Source organism: Temnothorax americanus, unplaced genomic scaffold, assembly GCF_048541705.1.
Source record: "Temnothorax americanus isolate GAGA-0224 unplaced genomic scaffold, ASM4854170v1 Scaffold1, whole genome shotgun sequence".
In the NCBI taxonomy this organism is placed as follows: Eukaryota; Metazoa; Arthropoda; class Insecta; order Hymenoptera; family Formicidae; genus Temnothorax; species Temnothorax americanus.
The window spans coordinates 765,141-786,893 of NW_027509230.1; the positions used below are offsets into that span (position 1 = coordinate 765,141).

Consider the following 21,753-nt stretch of genomic DNA (forward strand, 5'->3'; position numbering starts at 1 on the left):
ACTAGGATCGCTATTTACGCGCATCCTTTACATTAAAATAACGATGACCATGTTTCTATTGACTTTCATTTTAACTTTATCGTTCCAACATTTATCAGATTCCACTTTGTCGTACTTAAGAAATCATTTCGCGAAATTCCATACCATACTTTTTACAAATTTATTGCCGATTCGAGGACAAACGTCCCTTGGACAAATTGAATCATGATCAATTACATATTACGCAATACAATGATTTATCCATGAAAATTTACAGTGTACAATACTATTTCACTTCTCTGTTGAATACTGGCGCTTTCCAACAAGTCTTTTTCAAAATGTGTCTTTCTGTTTGCATGGAATATCTCTATGTTCATAAACAGAGAGAAGAAAAATAGAGAAAGCTAGAGTGACCCTCGCTCGTTTTTGCCGCGTTTATCTCGAATTTGTATCTTTAATCTTACATATGCTCTAATCTTCCACGCAAAAAAGCGCGTCTTCCTCCGTTTTCCGCATCACTATACAACATCGCGCACTCGCGCTAAGGACGATTAATAATTATATTACGCGCGATACAGTATAAAAATAGAATCCTTGATATTAACGAATATTATGCGTTACGACAATAGCGATGGTGCGAGTGCCGAATTAGGCACACCGCGCAAGGACATCCGTCGCCTTTCAGGATGAACACCCGAAGGTCGGGTTAGACGCTAAGGGGGCAGATGAGGTAAAATGTTCTCGGGCGAGGGCGTGTCGTGAGAATCATTGCTTCTGGATGACGTTACTCGTTGATGGTAGTAGTTATTAGAGACAGCAGTGGCGGCAACGGTAGCAGCAAGAGCGGTGGAACTAGTGGTAACTGTATTCGTCGAACCGAGAGCTGTGACCATTGCTGTAGACGTAGTGGCTGTAGTGGTATTTATCGTTATCGTTGTGATGACTGAAGAGGTAGGTTGACTTCGGGACACTATACCACTCCACGCTAGGGGGTTCACGCAACTCGATTCGGACGAGGGACAGTCCGGATGACGAGTCGATAGCGAACAATACGTCGGTGTGGTCAAAGCACTGGAATTGCATATTGACGAGGACACGGTAGTCGCGGCTGACGTTACCAAGGGCGGTGGTGGTGGAGGTGGTGGAGGCGGCGGTGGTGTTGGGCCATTAACATCCGCCAATGGATCAACCGCGTTTCCATCCCAAGCATCCGCTGATTTGGACTCATCGTTGTTGATCACGCTGGTGCTCGATCTTTGCCGCTTGGCATCACCATACAGCAAACAATGAACATTCGGCGAACTGCTGCGATCTCGCACTCCCTCTTGCTCCTCAAGGAATCGGTCCATATAGTCCCTGCTTGCGATTTAATGGTTCTGTCATACACGCTTGCAATAAGTGTATTAACGAAAGCAATCGTAAAGTGTGTTAATTGGGTATTGGTTATTATCGAACGTTAAGAATTTAATTTTCTCTAATAGGTTGCATATAGTATATTTCAAAAATTTTCGTGTTTTAATGTAAAATTATTCATGAATTGCGATAGAGAAAATACTCACGTGATACCGGGGTGCAGAGCATATTTTTTCTTTTCTAATCGCGCTTTATACGTAAATATGTCATGCCGCTCCGTTTTCTTCCATAAGTAATAAAATTGTACTAACTCTCCGACCGATCTCGTTCTTACCTATGAAAAGAACAAAATTTCGCCATAAAATTTACCGAATCACAATGCAACGATGACTTGTACAAATATATTAAATTAATTACATGATATAATTAAAGTTCTCGACTGTAAAAGAATTATTTTGCAATAGCGTTTTTATCGTACCGTGCAATGGTAGCGTTTTATATACAGTTGTGAAAAAATTAAGCAATATTATCAGCATTGCAGTTGTAGCTCTATATTTTTAATAAGTTAGAATCCCACTCAATTCTTAATATTTTTACTTCAATCTTTAATAATTTAAAGTTTAATTTCGTATGTGTGCGCGCGTGCGCGCATGTGCGTGTACATGTATAATGTATGTATATATAATACATACCTTATTTTTCTGTATAAGATGAAAATCCTTCCCGTAAGTGCGCAATCCATTTTCAAAGTTATGACATTCCTCTTCTGACCAAAGGCTCACCGCATCCGTAGGAGGAAGCACGTTCATTCGACGTCTTCGTAGTGCTTCTTCGAGATTGTAGCCACACTGCAGTAGAAGATATAAAGCCTGCTCGTCATCTCTAATATGTGAGCCGGCCGGCAACGAACCACCCTTTACCGCAGGAAGTTGCGCGCGTTCTAGAAACTCTTCCGTATCCTCCTCGGATATATGGCTGGGGTCCCATAACATTTTATCCTCATTTTCGTACGGCAACGCATCGTCGTAACGACACAAGCCTTCCGGTATCGCTGCTTGATAGTCAGTACCAACCATGATTGTTTTCTTCCATTCTTCCTCGTCTGGACTGTAGTCACAGTCGTCCTCTTCTTCCTCACTTTGCGGCCTTGAAACACTCCGTAACAATCTCGAACTGCCACCACCTATTCCCGCACCGACTATCCTATCTTCCGGACCATCGATCGCGCCACTGGCGCTACCTTCCTCGATAGTGCTATCGGTAGCACTGGCTCCCCCTAAATTAACTATACCGTCGCACGCAACAGCATTAGCACTTCCCGTTGTAGGTGACGCTCTGGTTTTCTTTCCACTTCCGCCTCGAGTGCCCGTTATCAAGCAGTCCTCGGTTTCGACATCTTCATCGTCGTCCTCGTCGTCGTCGATTCTACGTTTCCTGCTGTCCCTGTTGCCTACTCCAATGCCGCTATTGCCTTTCGTCGCGGATCCCGACAACGGCGATGACTTATCTTTCCCCTTCACTAGCATTTCTGTGTAGAATTGTTTAAGGTCCGGTTCGTTACTGGTTGCATCAGCCTCGTCGTCATCGTCGTCGTCATCGGCATCGTTGTCACCTTTGTCCGAGTAACGCTCCTCGGTCTCGGGATCGCCGCTTCCAGATGGCAGCAACGTGTGATCGGAACTGTTTGAATTCTCCGTCGAGGGATCACCGTATCCGTACATGGCAAGAAGATCTTTCAGCGGCATATCACCTTCCTTGCTCAAAGAGACAGAAATAGATCATTATTACATCGAGCGTACTTTAGAGACTAAACATGGAATCTCACTACGAGAACGCACTTTGAGTCCAAAGTGTTGCGGAAACTTATCATAATTGTAATTATTTATGGGCTCGATTTTTTCATTTCTCAGGCTTGATCCTAGAATAGTCGGGATCAGAATTTTGTTACAAAGTGACAGATGCATATACATATGTGCAAAAGTGCCGATATATATCGGATGTATGACAGAAATATACCTTTTGCAAGTTGGACAACTCGTTGTGAGAATCCTCGCTACCTTCTAAGGCTTCTTCCTCGTCCAATGTTCGTTCGTCATCAAAATCATTTACCATCATTTCCGTTGCAGAACCCATATCATAATCCCGATCTGCCCTGTAAGGAACACGTGCCGTTACAAGCGTTATCCTTAACTTTCAGCGTATCAATATCCTAAATCTCCCTCGATACATGACGCATGACGACAAGTTACGATTCCTACTTCCTAGTTAGTCGCTACGTAAGTGGATGCGCACTTACATGATTCTACAATCCCTATTCACCGAGATGAGAACATGACACACAAACGGTATATACACACATCAATGCATAGACGCAGCACCGGAATGTATCACCACAATAGTACGACAACCAACAACCACCAACCACCGCTCCCCGGTAGTCCGCGATCTCTCCGGAGACACGGAGACAGAAGTCGAGTCTCGAGTCAGGAGTCAGGAGTCAGGAGTCAGGAGTCAGTGGTGGGTCTAAGTTATTGGCTTAGTTCGACTTCAATGTCCGAGACACAGGCGACAGGCGGGATAAAGACATAAGACAGGGGTTTACATTCGGAGCGCCGCGGGGGTCTAACCTCAATCGGACGTGACACTGGTGTCACAGCGGTAGAGCGGTACTCACGACGACCACGACGTCACGACACCGGCGTCACAGACGTCACAGATGTCACAGTCTCGTCACAGCGGCAACTGACATTTCGCGAAACATCACAGGATACTCGGGGCAGCCCGGGCAGCGCGCGTCTCGTCGATGCCTTCTCGCTTACGGACACTGTTTGTGAGTGCGAGTCCTTCCCGCTCCCTTTCTCTACCGTCCTCGGTCCTCGGTTCACAGGCAGACAACAAACAACAAACGTCCGTCGTCCGTGTGTCCGTGATCCGTCTTGACTCTCGACTCTCGACAGTCTCGACTCGCGGACTCGGACATGCGAAACGTCAGAGACACGTAAGGCACAACATTTCGTCGAGCGGGAAGCGCGCGACTCGCAACGCAATCGCAACGTCGCGACGCGACGTACGCCACATGCGGGAGTTCGCGAGTTTACAGGTGAATCGGGCGAATCGACGATCAACCGAAAAACGCACGCTCCATTATTTGTATTCGTCGCATTCGTTCCCCCCGAGCCCGAGCTCCCGAGACTCCGAGCTTCGAGCTTCGTGTGTTCGGAAAATGGACGCGAGACGCGGACAGCCGAGAGCGTCGTTACCCCTCGGTTACCCCTCGCGACTCGCGAGCACTCGCGCCGCTCGCGCGCTCGCGAGTTTGCATCCGGATTCTCCCTCGCTCTCCCTCACTCCCACGAAAAAGGAAGACGGAGCGTCCGCGTGCGTAATTGCAGAACGCAACGTGATTGGTCCGCGAACGTAACAAATGACTAGATGGGGGCGTTTCGGGAAAATGGCCGCGTTCAGCAGACACAACTGTTGAGTTCGTCTTATCAACACTCTGCGTTGCGTGGTTATGGTTCTAAAAGTAAAGTCAAGAACGATAAATTATATATATCGATATTAATTTATGATTAACACTTTATCTGTATTATTTTATTAACATGAGTAAAATTAATAATTTTTTTATAATTGTTTAATATAGCGAAAAAATCAGATCAAGAATAATATATATATTATGCAATTGGAATAAACAGTTCTGCCTGCAGTTGTTGATTGGAATTTGAGATACACTGCTCTTTTCTATTTAGATTAACATGAATCTATTTATTGATATTATTAATTGATTTTTATTAATAATATATAGTAGATTTATAATGATTTTTATAATACATATATGCTGCGTTCCAAAACTCATCCGAAAAAGATACTTCGACTTTCACTCCACCCAATTATTTCGTTACGTTTATTTGACACCTTCCACTCTACCTGACACTTTAGCCATGCCCGAGGATCGTATAATTGCATACAAGCGTAGCAGCGTTTCGAATATTTGACAAGGCGTGTCCATTACATGAAAAATTAGTACGAGACGTTTGCGTGCTCTTTCAAGTATGCGAGTGCGATAAGTGAGTTTATTTCTCTGAATACGTGTATGTAATTAACTAGCGTCTTTAATATTGTAGCACAAAATTGTAAACCTGATAAAGATTTTCAGTGTGAGTCATAATATACGTTTGTTACTAAATTTATATCATTGTTGTCATTTTTTTTTTTTTTAATTTGCTAATATGATTCAATTATTGAAACATTATAAATTTATACAAGAAAAACTTGAGCATTTTTGGCAAGATATAAAACCAACGCAACTCGCTATTCTGTTTATGTGATGTTTCTGTTTCAGAAGGAATAAACACAGATACGTATCATTAATCACATAACGTATTACAAGGAGATTGTGCAACCGATTACCTGTTCAACGTCTCCATAATCTCGTAAGTATAAATGGACTATTATCAAAGTCTTTGGTTTCATTCGATACTTGATTGATTGTGCTTGATTTTGTTTGCAAGTGGGTCAAGATGCATTATGGAAAGAAGTCTCCCAGCATGGGAACGCCGTCTGTGTATTCCCATGTAACCACCACTCGCAGCAGTGCAAATCTCAGATCATCGAGGTCCGCTCGCAGCGTAAAAATTCCTTGGTATCAAAAGCATAGAGTGACGCATGCTTTTATACTTGACATTCAAAGGGGTGCTATGTTCACCGCTGTATTCTCATCGGTATGCGTTTAACGAAAGCAATCTTTCGGAATGCTTACTTGTGGTTGAAGTAATATAGAATAAATATTCTTACAGTGCCTGGCCTTTTTCACGATATGTACAGCTATTTTTGATATCTACTGTCTCTCACAAGCTGCGCCTGGCTCCACACACTATGGATATTACATCATATCATATGAATTTGTCTATGTGGGCAGTCAACATGGTAAGCTTTTTTTTTAATTTAAAAAAAAAAACAAACAAAAAAAACACATTTTTGTAAATAAGAACAAATTTTCAAAATTAATCAAGTCATAGAACTATATATTATTTGTCTTTTTCTTATTTTTTTTCTTTTTTCAGTTCGAAATGCTCTAATCGTGTTTGCATTGTTCTCCATGTTGGGTGGAATAGTCGTCTTTGTGACTTCTTTAATGTTGATCACAGCTCTGCGGAAAGAACACGAAAAGAAAATGGTGCCATGGCTGTATAGTTTTGCCATTTTCACTCTTTTCCGACTATTTGCTTTTATATTCTTCAGCATTGTAAACGACATGATATTTGCCTACAATATCATGATGTGTCTTCTATGGATAGTATTTATCTGCATTTCTGCGTATGGTTGGCTTATTGTATATTCTCTATATCTCGAATTAGGCGATCTGACAAGATTAGAAGATCTGGCTCATCTGCGGGTACGATATATTTACTTCATTATATTTTATACACCATAATTATAATACACATAACAAAGACTCTATGGTTATAAACTATATAAATTTAAAACGTATTGTTTCAGATTGGTACAATGCAGTCTTTAAATGCATCAACGACACATTCTATTGCTGGTTCTCGACCTACAACGCCTCATAGCGCAGTATCAACTATGCCCGTTAATTAATACATGAGACATAGTTTTATATACAGTAGATGAAAAAAAGGTATTTATATATTTGTTTTAGATAATTTTTTACAAAGAAAAAACGCTTTCTATATACATACATATTTTCTATCTTAATACAAATTTATTCTGATAAAAATGTTTTGCAATATCTCTTTCGTATAAAATTATTATAAAATGATTTGTATAAATACCTTTTTTGTCAACTAAATGTTTGATACATATTTTCTCATCTTATATATATCGAAACAAAATGATTGAACTAATTCTTCGAGTTAAACAAAGTCACTGCCGGCTGTATATATAGATTAGTACGCACGAAGAATTTGTTAAAAAAGTTACATATAATTTTTGCAACTGTACTGCTTTTTAACAATTTTACAATGAACAGACTAATCGATATGATATGTAACAATACAAGTTTTATATATGTATTTTTATTTGACATTTGCTATGACATTCGCTAGATATGTTTGCGAACTTATTGCGATATAGTTCCGTCCATATATAAAAATTATAAAATGAATTAGATTTAAGCATATATATCACAAGTATTTCTCTTATGATGTATATTAACGTATTCCGTCCACTTATACTATCTATAAAGCTATCTATAGATTTCCTACGATATATTATCGTATCTTACTTATACTATCATATATAAAAGCTTTCCTACAATATTATCGAAACGTTTGTTATTGAAGTTAATATTATACTTACATATTTGAAGAATATAATTATTATGCAACTATTTTCGTGACTAATTTCCAGGTGAACCAAAGAACAAAGATTAAGAGTAAGATAATACTTTATCTTTAATCACATCCAATAAAATCTGAAACTCATAATTTTATTCTAAAGATAAGTTAAAATTATTTTTATCCGTTTATCGTATTTAAAGGATAAATATATGAAGGCACACAATTGTGACATCGATAAATACATAATTCATCTCAAGTTGGTTATCAGTTGAAATCTTATGAAACCGAACGAATCAGATTCTGCTATCTTTATAGCAAGTTAATAAAAATTGTCAACTCATCTCACGCAATTTTTTAAGTGTTGGATAAAACTGATTGAAACATTAATTACGCGGAAATTGCATTTAAATATAGCCATAATATTTCTCATAATATTTCTACACAATTTTGCGTTATTACTTTGGGATTATTTTTGCAATAATTTATTTATACAACTGGTAACAGTGTTACACTTTTGCACTAGATACTAGATACATATGTCTCTCCAAGTATTTGAGGGTAAAATATTCTCAGCACTAATCTTGTATGGCACTTTGTATAATCAATATCTGAAAAAAGTTCGTGACAGCAGAAATATAGGAATGATGACAAGTAAAAAATGAACTTTGCGCACGCTGGCTAATGCAAGTATAAGCATCGTAGTATTTAAAGAAATACCAATTGACGAGTGTCAGATGGAAATAGAAGTTTCATGAGTCGAAGGAATTGTTTGTGCATTATTAGTGGGTCTTATTGTTTCAGAGCTATGCCTCGACTTCAGAGATCTTTCACTCCCGGTAGCACGATCGTCCTCAGAATCCGTGTACGATTCCCGTTCCTCCCTGATAACTCGGCGTTCCCTCGAAGCGTTACCGTCTCCTGTTACTGTGTGACCGACTAACAAGATCGCTCTACCCAGTAAAGTTAACAGGAACACGCCGATCATCGACAAAGCTTGCTGGATTATACCGAGTGCCCCGGTAGCGACATACATAGCGATGGCCAGACACATGGCGAGGGCCGCGTGGCGATAATTATCGCCATTCGCTAACACCTGAATCGCGACGAAGGAAGTAAGTTTACGCGATATTTATTATAACACAATCTGCTAAATTCACACGCGAGTTCTATGAATCCTTGCAATCTACCCCTATCTACCTATCTACCCCTCACTTGTTTCCTGTTCTGTCATTAGAAATACCGTGAAAATCGGTATCGCGTTTTCCTTAACGTTGTCGCAAAAAGTCCTCGCGATGTATTTTTCTAAAAATATCCAGGATTGAAATGTGAATAAATTTATTTTAAAAATCGGTAAAGAGTTAACAATTATTATGCTACGATAATAAAATAAATTAATAATTACTTTAATATTTTTATATTCGAGCGACACGAGTTTGTACAAAAAATTTTGAAATGACTAATGGATGATAACGTTAATAAATCCTGCGAGATATTAAAAAGTCAAAGTACGAGACCGGCGATATTACAATATTACTGATCCAATCAACCGGATTGAATAAGCGGTTCTTGAATAAAAATATTTTATATACAACTTATTGCTACTGCTGTTATAAAGATATCGATTATGCATATCTAACATATACGTTTCTGAACGATTTAATTAACTAATTATTTGTATATATGCGACGAAATTATAAGCGAGATATATGTTTCAAATATAATGATTCACTTTATAGATATGTATGGTGTTCTTTACACACCTTGCGCAATAGATAAAACGAATTTACGCCTCGTAAGGAGACAGAAAAATACAGCAAAAAAAAAAACAAAAAGCCGAAAAGCGCAAAAATATTATTGCAGCTGAAAATTACGTTCTATATTTCAGTATTATCTGTTAAAACTAATACAATATTATTACATAAGAATTTGTGTTACGCAACGTTACGAGTATAGAGTTTGTCGCAAGTCGCAACTGTGTCTTTATTGTTATTTAAAACCTTGAAATGCAAGTAGATGACGTCACGAAATGTCATTAAATGTATTTAACTTCGTCGCCTGAGTTGAAAATAAAATACGCGGGACATATGATCCACTTAGTTTAATCGGGCTTTATGAGCATTTAATGTTTTTGGGGTAAATGGGAAATTTCTTCTTTATCATTTTTTAATATCTATATTTCTTTTTATTTTTCTCTTGTTCTTTTCTTTTCTTTTAGCGGAAACAGCAATCTGCTACCAAATATTGCTCCAACTGTGACGCATCTCTCTCGACGCCCTTGTAAAGGGGATGCGGAATTGCGGAGCAGACTCGCCGCGCCGCGAAAAGCGCGTCAGCGTATGCGCCAGTCGCCACCCGGCCAGGCCGTTCGACATCGTCCTCGCGCGGCTCGCGCTTCTAGAAATTATCGATTTCCGCAAGCTCAGCGTTCCTTGGTGGGAAATGACGCCATGAACGACTATCCATTGGGCGGCATCGACTTTGATCTTCCTCCATTGGTCGGCGAGCCGGTATAAACGGTGCTTACTCGCAACTCCTTTCAGTTGTGTTGTTATCCACTCACTGTACACTTGGTAAGTGGCCCGTGATTTTTATTCTCTTACTATCCTTGCTAAGTATTTTCCAATTTGTTAATCCGCTAACGCCGCGCGGTCGAACGGCCGGCTATTTTCATTTCCATTTGCATACTTATTTCCGCGTTTACATTTTATTTTCCTCGTCAAATCCGAACGATTCCTTCCTGTTTGATTTTTTAACGATACCACCAATTATCAAGAATGTTAAATGTATTAGCCCCGTGGGTTCGTCGTGTTTTATAACGTTTTCAAAGCCGATTGTAACTTTTGTAACACGCGTACGTTTATAGTAAAGCCAGATATTGAAATACGTAATATGATTACGGCATCAACGATGCACCCTGTGCGTGAATGTACGTGGGTAAATATCTGGCGTATCCTACCTTTATTTTATCACGGGATTTAACTATTCGATGAAAAATCAATGTTCGCTCTGACATCTGTATTGTAAATAACACTCCACGATTATAATTCCGTGAACAGCGTGAACCCGCGGAGACGCGACAGCTGATTGCATATAATACAAATCGATTCGCAATGCAGATTTTTTTGCGAATACGACTGCTATTAGAAGTTTCGACTACATAACAAAAAACGTAACAAACAGAGCTGAAATCGACGATCAATTTTATCAACGTGTAACACGACTGACTGATTCTAAGAAAAAATTTTTTCAAACAGTCGCTAATATGTTCGATATGCAATATCGATCTTTTTTCCACTTAATTTTGTTTGTAATTAAAAAAATGACGAAAAGACGGTCCCAATTCTTCAATCTTTTGGTTTTTTTCTGTAGCGTAACATAACGGCTGCAAAATAGTCAGCATATACTTGGCTAATTACAATCAGCGTTGACTGATGTCATCGACCCGTAACACGCGAAAATCGAATCGTCCGGCTGGTGCGGCCTGCATGCAGTCTACGATGTCGCGAGTTGCTAATCGCGACAGAAGTTTTCCCACACGCCCGCTGGCATCTCGTTCGGTTCGAGTAAAAACATGTTCGCGAGTCACAGTGGCTTTGCGAGCAATTTAGCGAGTCGCATTGAAACGAACGAGAGGCGATGGCGATTCGTTGGCGAAGCAGAAACGCGGCACCCACGTAACGTGATGCAACTGATGCACCATGTCCGCGCTACGTCGATTCCGCAAAACACCTACGCCGCGCCGCGGTATACGACAAATAAGCCGGAAGCAAATATACTTTCACGTACGATTTTTATTTTGCTTCGTCGCACATGATCCGTATCGTCATCCATCGATCCCGATTCTAGCGACGACTCGAAGAGGGAGGATTCTCTGAAAAATAATCCATAAACTGGAACTTGACTATGATCTAGGCTGAAATAATCCGTCCTATGGATTATATTAAACGGTCAACGGTCCCGTAAAAAGAAGAATTAAACGTAATTTTATGTCAACTGATGAAGTTTCAAGAAAATAAAGGGAAAGAAGAAGTACAATCAAATATTTTAAGATTGAAGGAAAAATTATATATGTATTATAATTATTATAATGTACCACATATATAATGACGATTTTGGTAAATTTTGTATTGGAGAGCACAGTGCCGTTTTCATGTGCAATGCACATATATTCCGCGCTTTTCTGTCAACGCGACAGGAACAATCAATAAGTACAAGCCTTTCGTTTCGCACCGGCGCCGGCGTATTCTCGCACAAGGATACCGCAAGAATTCCGCATTTCTATCGAAGGCTATCCTGATTTCTTTGAAAGGACAACGACAAGCGAACGATTAATTCTTTATATTGAAAAAAAAAAAAAAAAAACTGATTTGATTCGATTTACGTTATACCGGCGACATATAATTATTCAAAAATTAAGTATCATGGCAGAAGTAGACATCCTTGAAATATGAAACGGTTCCCAGTCTCTGTAAATGTTATTAGGTGCGTCAAATTACAGTTAAGAACATTAGGTCGATGACGGTTCGAGTAAAACTCCATATACCATCGGCATCGTCGCTCGCAATGATAAACACGCGTGACGTTGCGGAGGCACGGCACCAACGCGATGTCTCCGTCACGCGGTGAAAATAATTCAAACGTGACGGACTTTGCCCCGCATGCTTTACGAGCGCTACGACGTTCGTTCTCTCACGATACACGCAGTTTGTGTTGGTAAATTTCAAAACGCGCGAACGCAAGATGATTGTTGGACTATGTACTGGAACCCTCAGCTCGTTTGTTGCGTAAATGGTCGTTTTAGTGGGACTTAGTCAATCGGATAGTCCACAAAACTCATTTGCAAAGTCGAAGAAGGAAATAAAGCGACAAATCTTCAAATGCCAGCTATCTCTCTCGAGTTTACATTAAAAAAATGTGAAGGCTCGAAGTTCGCCCCGACGCATTTCCTCAATTGACTGAATATATAGTGAATACTGCATACTGACAATGCATTGATTTCGCCGTATAATTGCTCGTTTAAGCTCGATAACAGACCAACCAGTCGCGATTGATATTCAATAAACGCCGTTCTACAAAACAAAACGATCGAACAAAGTCTGATGCCGATCGCGCTGCGTAGCGTTCTTTCAACTCGAACCCTACCATTTATTTAGTCTATTTATCTATATTTATCAATAATTTATACCGCGACAAAGATATATGGGTATACGATCGTTAGCATTGCGATTCGAATTATTTTTGTCGACTGTCCCTTACGTGACGCGCCGCATCCAAGCACAACGACGCCGAAGCGGCACATATTATAACGATACATATTATACAAATACAAGATATTATACAATATGCGTATTGTTTAAGCGCCGAAACGTTAATCATTACAATCGCGAATTAAGGTCATTGCACGTAACAAAGTTTTAAGTCATACGCGTAAGGCCTTAAAAAAATAGACCGCGCACACTCGATTATTCTCCTTGCATGAGCTCGAAGAATAATCGCGTGTGCGTGGTCTATTTTCTTACGGCCTTACGCGTATGACTAAAACTTTGTTACGTGCAATGGCCTTTAAGCTCTCTTGAGTCTCTCTCTCCCTCCGGTATTGGCAAGTTACCAAGCCGACCAAAGTTCTCTTCTCATGACGTTCTATTTCGGTATCTGGTCATGCCGTAGCCAAGACTCTCTCTTTCGGAAGTAGAAACGAGGATACGTCCGCGCGGACGCAGCATTACGCGGCTCCTACATGATCGTGGGAAACCCGTCGTCGACCTAATTGGCGAGACGCGTGTGTCGTGATAACGACGGCAGACGAAGACGAATATATTATCTGTTGTTAATCGCGATTAGCATTACGTCATTACGATGGTCTCGACAGCCTTCATCCAGATATTGCAGGATCTTGTCGCGTGTGCGCGATTTGCGATAACACGATAGACATTCGCGCAACTCACGCAAGAATGGATTTTCGACGCTGATCAATGGTCGCTAGGCGCACCACCTCGTTCGATGGTCATTGATCTTCGATACATAAATGCGCAATCGAGTACGCTACCTTCGGTCGCGACGCAATTACGTCTCGGTACACTTTTACGCTTATCAGCCGCTCCATTTTTGTGAAATTCAAATCGCACTTTGGTACCCGCTCTCTCGTGGGATAAAAGTAGCGGCTATCGGCTTAGCGGTCGACAGTCGATCGCGTTCGCATCGAACCGATAGTTTCTCGTGTCAGAATATTGTACTACGTTTTTTTTGCATTGTTTGTTCACAGGAAAATAGTATGTATAAAGAAGTTCACCATCAGGAAATCAAACACGAGTGCTCGCGGTCGGGAGGGCTCCACGCGTATCCCGATCACTTCAGGGAACCGTGCTTTTAAGACCACCAGTTGGATTCATGAACACCTAAAGGTTCCTGTCCTCTGGTAGGACTCTGTATATAGTGTACATAGGATCGCTTGCCTAAAAAAAAGGTATCCCGCTGGAAGGGAAGGAGCGAGCTCGAGGAATCTCTCTCGTCGCGCGGAAAAAAATTAGCCGGAAATTTATCCCAATTTATCCAGTCCTGCACGAGGTACTCACACGCACACCTTTAACCAGCACGCATCAGCGATAATAAGAAGGAGAGAAATCTTGAAATAGAAAAAGAGTGTATCGAACAGCGAAAATCATGAAGCGGGGAATGTCGGATGATGGTTCACTTGGTGTCAAATTGCTTACCGCCGGCACCGCGGCCTGCATCGCCGATTTAGCCACTTTTCCGTTGGACACCGCCAAAGTCAGAATGCAGGTAAGTAAAGTAAAAACAATTGTGCTCATTTCTCCCGAAATAATCCCGTGATTATCTCGTTGCATTTTCCCATTCGCTGTTGAAAATCTGAAAATTAAATTATTTCTCTCACGATCGAAATGTGATTTTTTAAGATCGCGGGAGAAGGTCAAGTTATTCAGAAGGCTCTGTTGTTGGCATCGGCGGAAGGCTCGGTCTTTGCAGTAAGAACGAGCCAGCCGGGACTGTTCCAGACCATCGCGAACATCGTCAGATGTGAAGGCACGAGGTACGTTGTCCATTATCCTAATAGTAATTTAAGAGATGATGGTAGGTAAAATAACTTTTTATTTGCATTATTAATATTTATTGCAATATATACTGAATCTGTAAATACAGATCTTCTTCTTGTCTTTTAAGAGCGATGATTCAAATTAAAGCTTATAAAAAAATATTTATAAAGCAGTCGCACGTTAATCCAATATCTATTTCACGTTCAACTATCAATATTTCTAAAATGATAATATATGCGGTACTTTTCGCAATATACACAAACTATTATTATTAACCAGTTTTCTCGTTTCGATGTGTGCCAGATCGAGCTAAGTTTTTTGTTTATTAATTAAATTATATGTATAAAACAGTGTGCAGAAAATAAATTAATTTAGAATACAATCTATATTACATATGTGTAACTTAAAAATTTGAATACGTAAGATCACAAATTATGCATTTAATTAAAATATAAAGAGCTACTTATTTTTCTTTATATTTCTTATATCTGATCTGATTATACATATTACAATAGATATTTACCATAGATGTTTACCATGTCACATAGAATGGCCTTGTTTGAGCATTATGATGTACATCGATTAACTTAACTTATTTAACTGTATGTTTTGCATCCTCGTATTATATCAGTAAAAAAGGAATCGATGAGAAAATGTTCGCGACTTATCGTGTTTTTGTCGAGATTTCGCTCGATATCTGGCACATGTGTGTACAATAACTGCTCATTCTGGGAAACTTTTCTAGAATCTTGCGATTAATCTCCGATTAAATATAATTTTAATTTCTTCCCTTCGATTGGATGCCACGGACAAGCGCTCGCCTATGTAGAGTAATTTATGCGCAAGCAAAATATGTAGAAGAATGCAACTGACTTCCAAGGATTACGCATTATATTCGATGAAGGTCGAAATATATGAAGCGAAATAAGCATAACGAGCCTTGTCGATGGCATTTCCGTCGATTCTTCTTATTAATTTATTATTTTTACAAATTGTTCTTATTTTTATTTTGCACGGGTTGTCTTTCGTGTCTCTGTTTCTTTCATAGTACGCATACTGTTCTTCGCAAAATTTACCAACTATTCTGTTTTGTTTCTTTCGTGCGGAATGTTTATAAGATCCGTCCTTATCAATTTCTTTGCAAAAATAAATCGCGTGATACATGATTGATACGAACGGATGTGATACTTCGCGTAAACTTTTTTTGCCTGCCGTACAAAATGTCACGAAATTTTTTTCTTATATCTTTCGACAGCCGTTACTCTCCGATAATGCTTATAAAATTTCGAAAGACAATCCGCTTATCCGTCTCACACATCTTCCCTCCGTGATACATTTATTTTAAGTTCTCACGTAGTTTCTCTTCTTTCTTTCTCCATTTCTCTTTTTGGTTTTATAACATTTACTTCGCTTGTATATATATGTATATATATGTATATAGCAACGACTTACTTTCCCAATCACCGATGTCTTCTTCCTTGTTTGAGTTTTGATACGGCATTAAAATTCGTGACCAGCTGACGATGATGCACGCTCTCTCCTGGTTATACTTTTCGGCTTTCGAGCCGCTTCTCTTTTCTCTCGCGCACCTGTGAATTACTTCATGAACGAATAGCATTGACTTTCGTTAAAGCATTCAATCAATATTTAAAATATCTGTTGTACCAAAAAAAAACGGAGTGAAATTGCGTAGATAGCGGGAAAAGAGGAAGAGAAAAAATGAAAAAGTTGCGCAATATTTGCGTAAAAGGCAAATAATATTTAAAAAAAACGTTATAAGATAGAAAGCAAGAGAAAGGGAGAAAGAAAGAAAGAGAGAGAGAGAGAGAGAAATGTGTAAAAAAGATGCCCTGGAGATGCGCTTGAGGGTGAATTGTGAGGGCGGTGAGCTTGAGCGAGGGTGGTTACAGGAGCCTGTACGGAGGTCTATCCGCGGGACTCCAGAGACAGATGTGTTTCGCCAGCATACGATTGGGCCTCTACGACAGCGTGAAGTCACTCTACGCTGGAATCTTCGACGGTACATCTAACAAACTCCTAACTTTTTGATAACGTATCTCATATGATATACCTATGTATATGAGAGTAGCCGTGCGCGCGTTATAATTTCATCAATTCCTTAAACACGTGTAACACGTAAATACGCATACACACATCCGTATATCTTATATAATAAAACGAACATTTTATCGTATCAGTAACACACACGACATGTATACAATATTAGTGTTAGACAATATTTAGTGAATTATAATTGTAAAATCGTGAAATATATAATCGTTCTCCGATGATTAATTTTTTTTTCTATTATTTTAATAACTTTATAATATTGGAAAACTTAAATAAAAAGAACACTGAATTAACAATGCTAGTTAACGGTGAATGTCTAACACACTATATGTACATGGACATATACTCATGGTAAATTATCATATCGGCCACTCGTTTTATCACGGCGAAAACGCGGATCATCTGGGATTGGTTTGGATGCTTGAAATGTGCATTTTTTCTCGTTCTTATCTCTGTCGTTTTCGAGGCTGAGAAAGAAGGAAAGGGAGATCGAAAGAAAGATAAGTTAACGGTCAAAAAATGGAAATATAGAAGAGCTAAAAGATTGAATATACAGCAAAGAGGAGACTCAAACATCTCTTGTAATTCTTATTCGTTGCACTGGGGACAATCGTAAGGCTATTACATATTTATGCACTTTACCTTACTTACATTTGCAGAAAAGAGCTTGCACAGTTTTGATTCGTCAAAATGGCATTCAAATTTTTTTGCAAACCTTTTTGTTGCAAATATATTTGTTTAGATGTAACGAACTAACTAATTTATCTTTGACAAATTGCTGAGACTTTTCCCAAATTTTGTTCATATATGTAGTTTTGCGATTCAATTGCTTTGGGGGCTTTTCGGTATCGTCACATTTGTGAATTTTACAATTACTTCCCAAAGTTCTCAGAAACATGTGTAAAAATAAATTTGCAGAATTCTGTAGATCGTTTACAACTCGTAAATTGGTGTATACACCAATATAATACATATTCCAAATGTTTTTCCTTCTAATTTAATGATTAGTTCTATTAGACTCCCGGATTTATGTAAACTATCAGTGATTCGCTTTAAATGTAAATTATATAATTTATGTCAAGTTAAAACAATCTATTGTAATTTAAATCTATTTTGTATGTAAGTCGGGCATATGTAGACGAACATCGATAACACCATCGGAAAATAAGACGGAATGAATTTATACGCAAATTTTATAATGTCGAATTTTGAATAGAATCCCGATATTATATAGCTTTTTATATTTTTATACAAATATATCATTCATTTTCGATAACGATTTATGGTTCGTAATTAACATCGAACTCTCTGAGAAATTTGCGAATACCGAAGACATCTCTCATTATTGATCTCTCTCTCGTAATTGAAGAATATTAAATAAGACAATAAAAAGTGATCGACGCGCAATTCGCGTCCATCTTATCTCACTTCTTGATTTTTTAACTATCCGTTGGGTCTTGCACGACAACCGTAATTCTTCATCGTACGCTTTTATTTCAACAGGTAACAGTAAGAGCGGTACATCGATGAACATCGGCGTACGCGTCTCCGCAGGAATTACGACGGGCGCTTTGGCGGTGCTGATCGCTCAGCCGACCGACGTCGTCAAGATCCGTATGCAGGCTGGAAATATCAGACGATCCGCGGTGAGGTATAGCTCCACTCTGCAGGCATACAAGAATATCGCTCGTGAGGAAGGCGCGAGAGGTCTTTGGAAAGGTGAGTCCTCCCGTGAAATATTGTTCAATTCTAAAAACTTCTTTTTTCATTCATAGAACTTGGTAATTATTGTACAAACAATAGATAAAATAAAATAAGACATTTTTTTAATACCGTGGAAAGTAATCCGAGTCCGCTATTTTTCGTCACACGTAGGAACCATGCCGAACGTCTCGCGGAACGTTATCGTGAACGTGGCAGAGATAGTCTGTTACGATATCATCAAGGATCTCATCCTAGCTAGCGGTTATCTTCGCGACGGGATACCGTGTCACTTGACCGCCGCGACGGCCGCAGGACTCTGCACCACCCTAACAGCAAGTCCCGTAGACGTCGTAAAGACGCGCTACATGAACAGCGCCGCCGGTGAGTACAAGGGCGCGATAGACTGCGCCATCAAGACCTTTGTCCAGGAAGGTCCGACCGCATTCTACAAGGGCTTCGTGCCGAGTTTCGCGCGCTTGGTATCCTGGAACATCGTACTATGGGTGACCTACGAACAGATGAAGTTGCAGATGAAAAAGCTACACGGCGTCGAGTAAGATCCTCGATTACCGAGTCCGATTATTCTGCCGAACCGGTGCAAAGAGCGATAAAATTAAGTGTAATCTCTTGCGTTACCTTATCGAAATTCACACTTCCGTAGAAGATTAGCGTTCGCTTAGATAAATCGTGCGATTTAAACGAGGTAAATTGAAGGCTTGATATTCCGCCGCAAGATATGATTTCAACCGTTGATGATAAATGTCCTCGTATTACTGCTTCTTTTCCGTTCGTTTATTCAACGACAGATTAATCATTGAGCAACAAAAATTATTTGCACCGTTGGAAATAGCAATTAATGTGATAGGAATAGGGCTACAATCTCACACTAGTTTTCATTTAAATGTGCACGTACGCACACTAGAAACAATGACGATTTCTTGATAATTTGTATGAAACAACATGGATTGCATCAGTTTTATATATTTGTAATAAGGCGTTAAGTTATTTCTCGGTAAGGTGGATTATACGATGATTACAGATCATTAACGCGCCAAACAGACAATAATACTATCGAAGTTCATTCCGATGTCTTTGCTTAAACTAGATAGAGTCTCACAAAAGACTGTGATCGCAAATTAACGTATTCTATTTTTAACGTTGCTTTAATTAACTGATTCGTGGCCTTAGCGCGTAATTTTTAGCATGTACAACATTATCTTGATTCAGTCAATTAACATTTATACAGGGCACAATTTATATCGTAATTTAATCAACGAATTTTTTAAGCTACGTTATCATTACGAATAATTTAGTCTGCGAGAAGCAGCGTTGAAAATCCTCTATTACAAAAAAAATTTATTTATTAATTATAATGAAATACAACTATTGCCAACTTTTATAGGATGATGATGCGATTTGAGGTATATCCGCACGATACATGTGTATCATCAAATTTCGATAACGACAACTATTTGTATAAGTACTATATGACTGACTACGCTTAATTGGACACAAGATGTTTCTATCAAGAATGACATCTATTTATTAAAAATTTGTTTCGAATAAAATAAAGAAACGTTGTCGTTGTGATGCAAGCAATATCACTATGAATTCTGCAATTTGGAGATATATAAAATGTAATGCTTTGTCTGCATTCAGAGAATTTGACACTGATATTAATATATTATACTATTTTTTGCGATGTTTCGTATTTATATGTAATTATTACAAAATTGCACTGTTCTAATAACATAGATTACCATTTATTCCGACATTTATTCAACACATTTACGAATTTCACACATTATTATAAATTCCTTCGTTGATTATCATCCGGATTATGATATATGGAACGTGTCACTACATGTACTGTTCTGAAAAAATTATATTAAATATTTAAACGCACAACGCAATAATATCTGAAATTAATAAAACTTATAATTGGCGTTATGTTGATACGGATGTAAAAATCTTATCGAAAATTAAAGATAACTCAAATGGAACCCAAAAAAATCGCTTCAGGAAGTCTTCAGGCGAGGTTTCATAAACTTACAGAGAATCACAACTCATTAACATTTATTTCCTATATTTATATAATCATATGTTATGCGTAGTAAGTATAGAGCGAGGTACCGTATCAGGGAATGACACAGCTCCCTTATTTTTGGTATTATCTGAACCTGTTTACTTTTAGAGGTGATTCACATATCCCAAAAATGTAAAGCTCCCTAGATGTCATTGTTTTATCACTGCTTAGATGGTAATATTGTGATATATTTTCAACTTTCGAGAATTTTACTTCCGAGCTAAATAGTTATACGCGGCCATACTAACTTAAGTAGTGCTCTCACGTATTAAATCTATAGCGAACATATAATCTCTTTCAGCATGGAAGTTAATTTGCGAAGTATTGATTTTCGAGATATGTACAAATAGATTTTATTATAATATCTATAGTATTTTCATAGAGAATAGCTTTAAATGTTTGTTACCAGTTTTAAATAAATATTGTTTGAAATATCTCGTTGCGAAGTATTGCTTTGTACTATACTTTATACTATTTTATTCAGAATGGAAATAATTTTTGTATTAAATTTTAAATTTGAAAGTGCAGAATAGCAAATATTCGTAATGACTTTTGTCGTTGAAATAGTTACTCTGATGATTGACTAAGGTGCAGTCCCCTAAGTCTCGAAATCGGAATCATTGGATTCACTACTGGAAGATACATCATTGTCCATGCATCTCGATTCCACGGGAATATGTTTCTCCAAAGGAATTCTAAAAGGAATAACAGACACAATTAACGAGAAACATATTAAATGATAAGCTAAATGAGTGAACTGTCGATTAACTTAAAGAATAATGGATGTATATAAATCAAATAACAGCTTTTTCACTTATTATTAGCTATTATCGTTAGTTTACAAAAACATGTCGGTTTGATCAATAATGGGGGAAAGGGCAACATGCTTCGATGATGTAGAACAATTTAGCGAAAGCGTTAAATTAGCAATACGCGCACACAGACAGTCACACACAAATCTTGCCTTATAATACAATTGTTTAATTATCTCGTTTGCTAAGAAAGTGCCGTGGTATGATGTATAGCGTGTTTATCTTGAATACATTTCGGTATCTTCCGTGACATTCGTAAGACACACATTCTCGGGCAACAGGCTTGCTCTGTTGATCTATGTTGAATAACATATTAATTTATAGAATCTTTTATTTCAGCTCGTAAAAAGTGAAAACAAAAAATTATCATCGAAAATCATAATCTTAGAAGATCA

The 21,753-nt window shown here is 38.5% G+C and overlaps 4 protein-coding genes across 12 annotated transcripts in view; 2 read left to right on the forward strand and 2 right to left on the reverse strand.

The window, feature by feature from the left end:
- Positions 1–413: 413 nt before the first annotated feature.
- LOC143903996 (mesoderm induction early response protein 1) lies at positions 414–4,631 on the reverse strand. 5 transcript variants are annotated; one of them, XM_077418396.1, is made up of 5 exons: positions 4,007–4,631; positions 3,349–3,484; positions 2,025–3,086; positions 1,539–1,666; positions 414–1,338 (listed from the first exon to the last, which is right to left on the reverse strand). In XM_077418396.1, exons 2-5 carry the CDS (start codon positions 3,463–3,465, stop codon positions 693–695), a joined length of 1,953 nt encoding a protein of 650 aa, XP_077274522.1. In that variant the 5' UTR covers positions 3,466–3,484; positions 4,007–4,631; the 3' UTR covers positions 414–692. The 5 variants fall into 5 exon arrangements, with proteins under 5 accessions (XP_077274522.1, XP_077274610.1, XP_077274348.1 ...); XM_077418484.1 differs by having other exon boundaries at positions 3,960–4,631; XM_077418222.1 differs by having other exon boundaries at positions 3,629–4,631.
- A 610-nt stretch (positions 4,632–5,241) lies between these two features.
- Pasi2 (Protein pasi2) lies at positions 5,242–8,061 on the forward strand. Its single transcript, XM_077404781.1, has 6 exons — positions 5,242–5,399; positions 5,675–5,765; positions 5,844–6,053; positions 6,129–6,258; positions 6,396–6,727; positions 6,832–8,061. Exons 3-6 carry the CDS (start codon positions 5,853–5,855, stop codon positions 6,931–6,933), a joined length of 765 nt encoding a protein of 254 aa, XP_077260907.1. The 5' UTR covers positions 5,242–5,399; positions 5,675–5,765; positions 5,844–5,852; the 3' UTR covers positions 6,934–8,061.
- Positions 8,062–9,908: 1,847 nt separating this feature from the next.
- Positions 9,909–20,980, forward strand: LOC143896752 (dicarboxylate carrier UCP2). 2 transcript variants are annotated; one of them, XM_077404771.1, is made up of 6 exons: positions 9,909–10,204; positions 13,897–14,414; positions 14,549–14,682; positions 16,597–16,706; positions 18,260–18,475; positions 18,632–20,980. In XM_077404771.1, exons 2-6 carry the CDS (start codon positions 14,295–14,297, stop codon positions 19,015–19,017), a joined length of 966 nt encoding a protein of 321 aa, XP_077260897.1. In that variant the 5' UTR covers positions 9,909–10,204; positions 13,897–14,294; the 3' UTR covers positions 19,018–20,980. The 2 variants fall into 2 exon arrangements, with proteins under 2 accessions (XP_077260897.1, XP_077260902.1); XM_077404776.1 differs by lacking the exon at positions 9,909–10,204 and adding an exon at positions 13,333–13,707.
- Positions 20,661–21,753, reverse strand: part of LOC143896726 (cytosolic carboxypeptidase 1) — a 34,306-nt gene continuing 33,213 nt past the window's right edge. For 2 of the 4 annotated variants that reach the window (XM_077404741.1, XM_077404718.1), the window contains 2 exons: positions 21,511–21,654; positions 20,661–21,241 (listed from right to left, as the gene is read on the reverse strand). In XM_077404741.1, coding sequence (XP_077260867.1) covers positions 21,543–21,654 — 112 coding nt within the window. In that variant the 3' untranslated portion in view covers positions 20,661–21,241; positions 21,511–21,542. Of the gene's footprint in view, positions 21,655–21,753 lie in introns of all 4 variants that reach the window. The other 2 variants (XM_077404731.1, XM_077404725.1) reach the window with 2 other exon arrangements.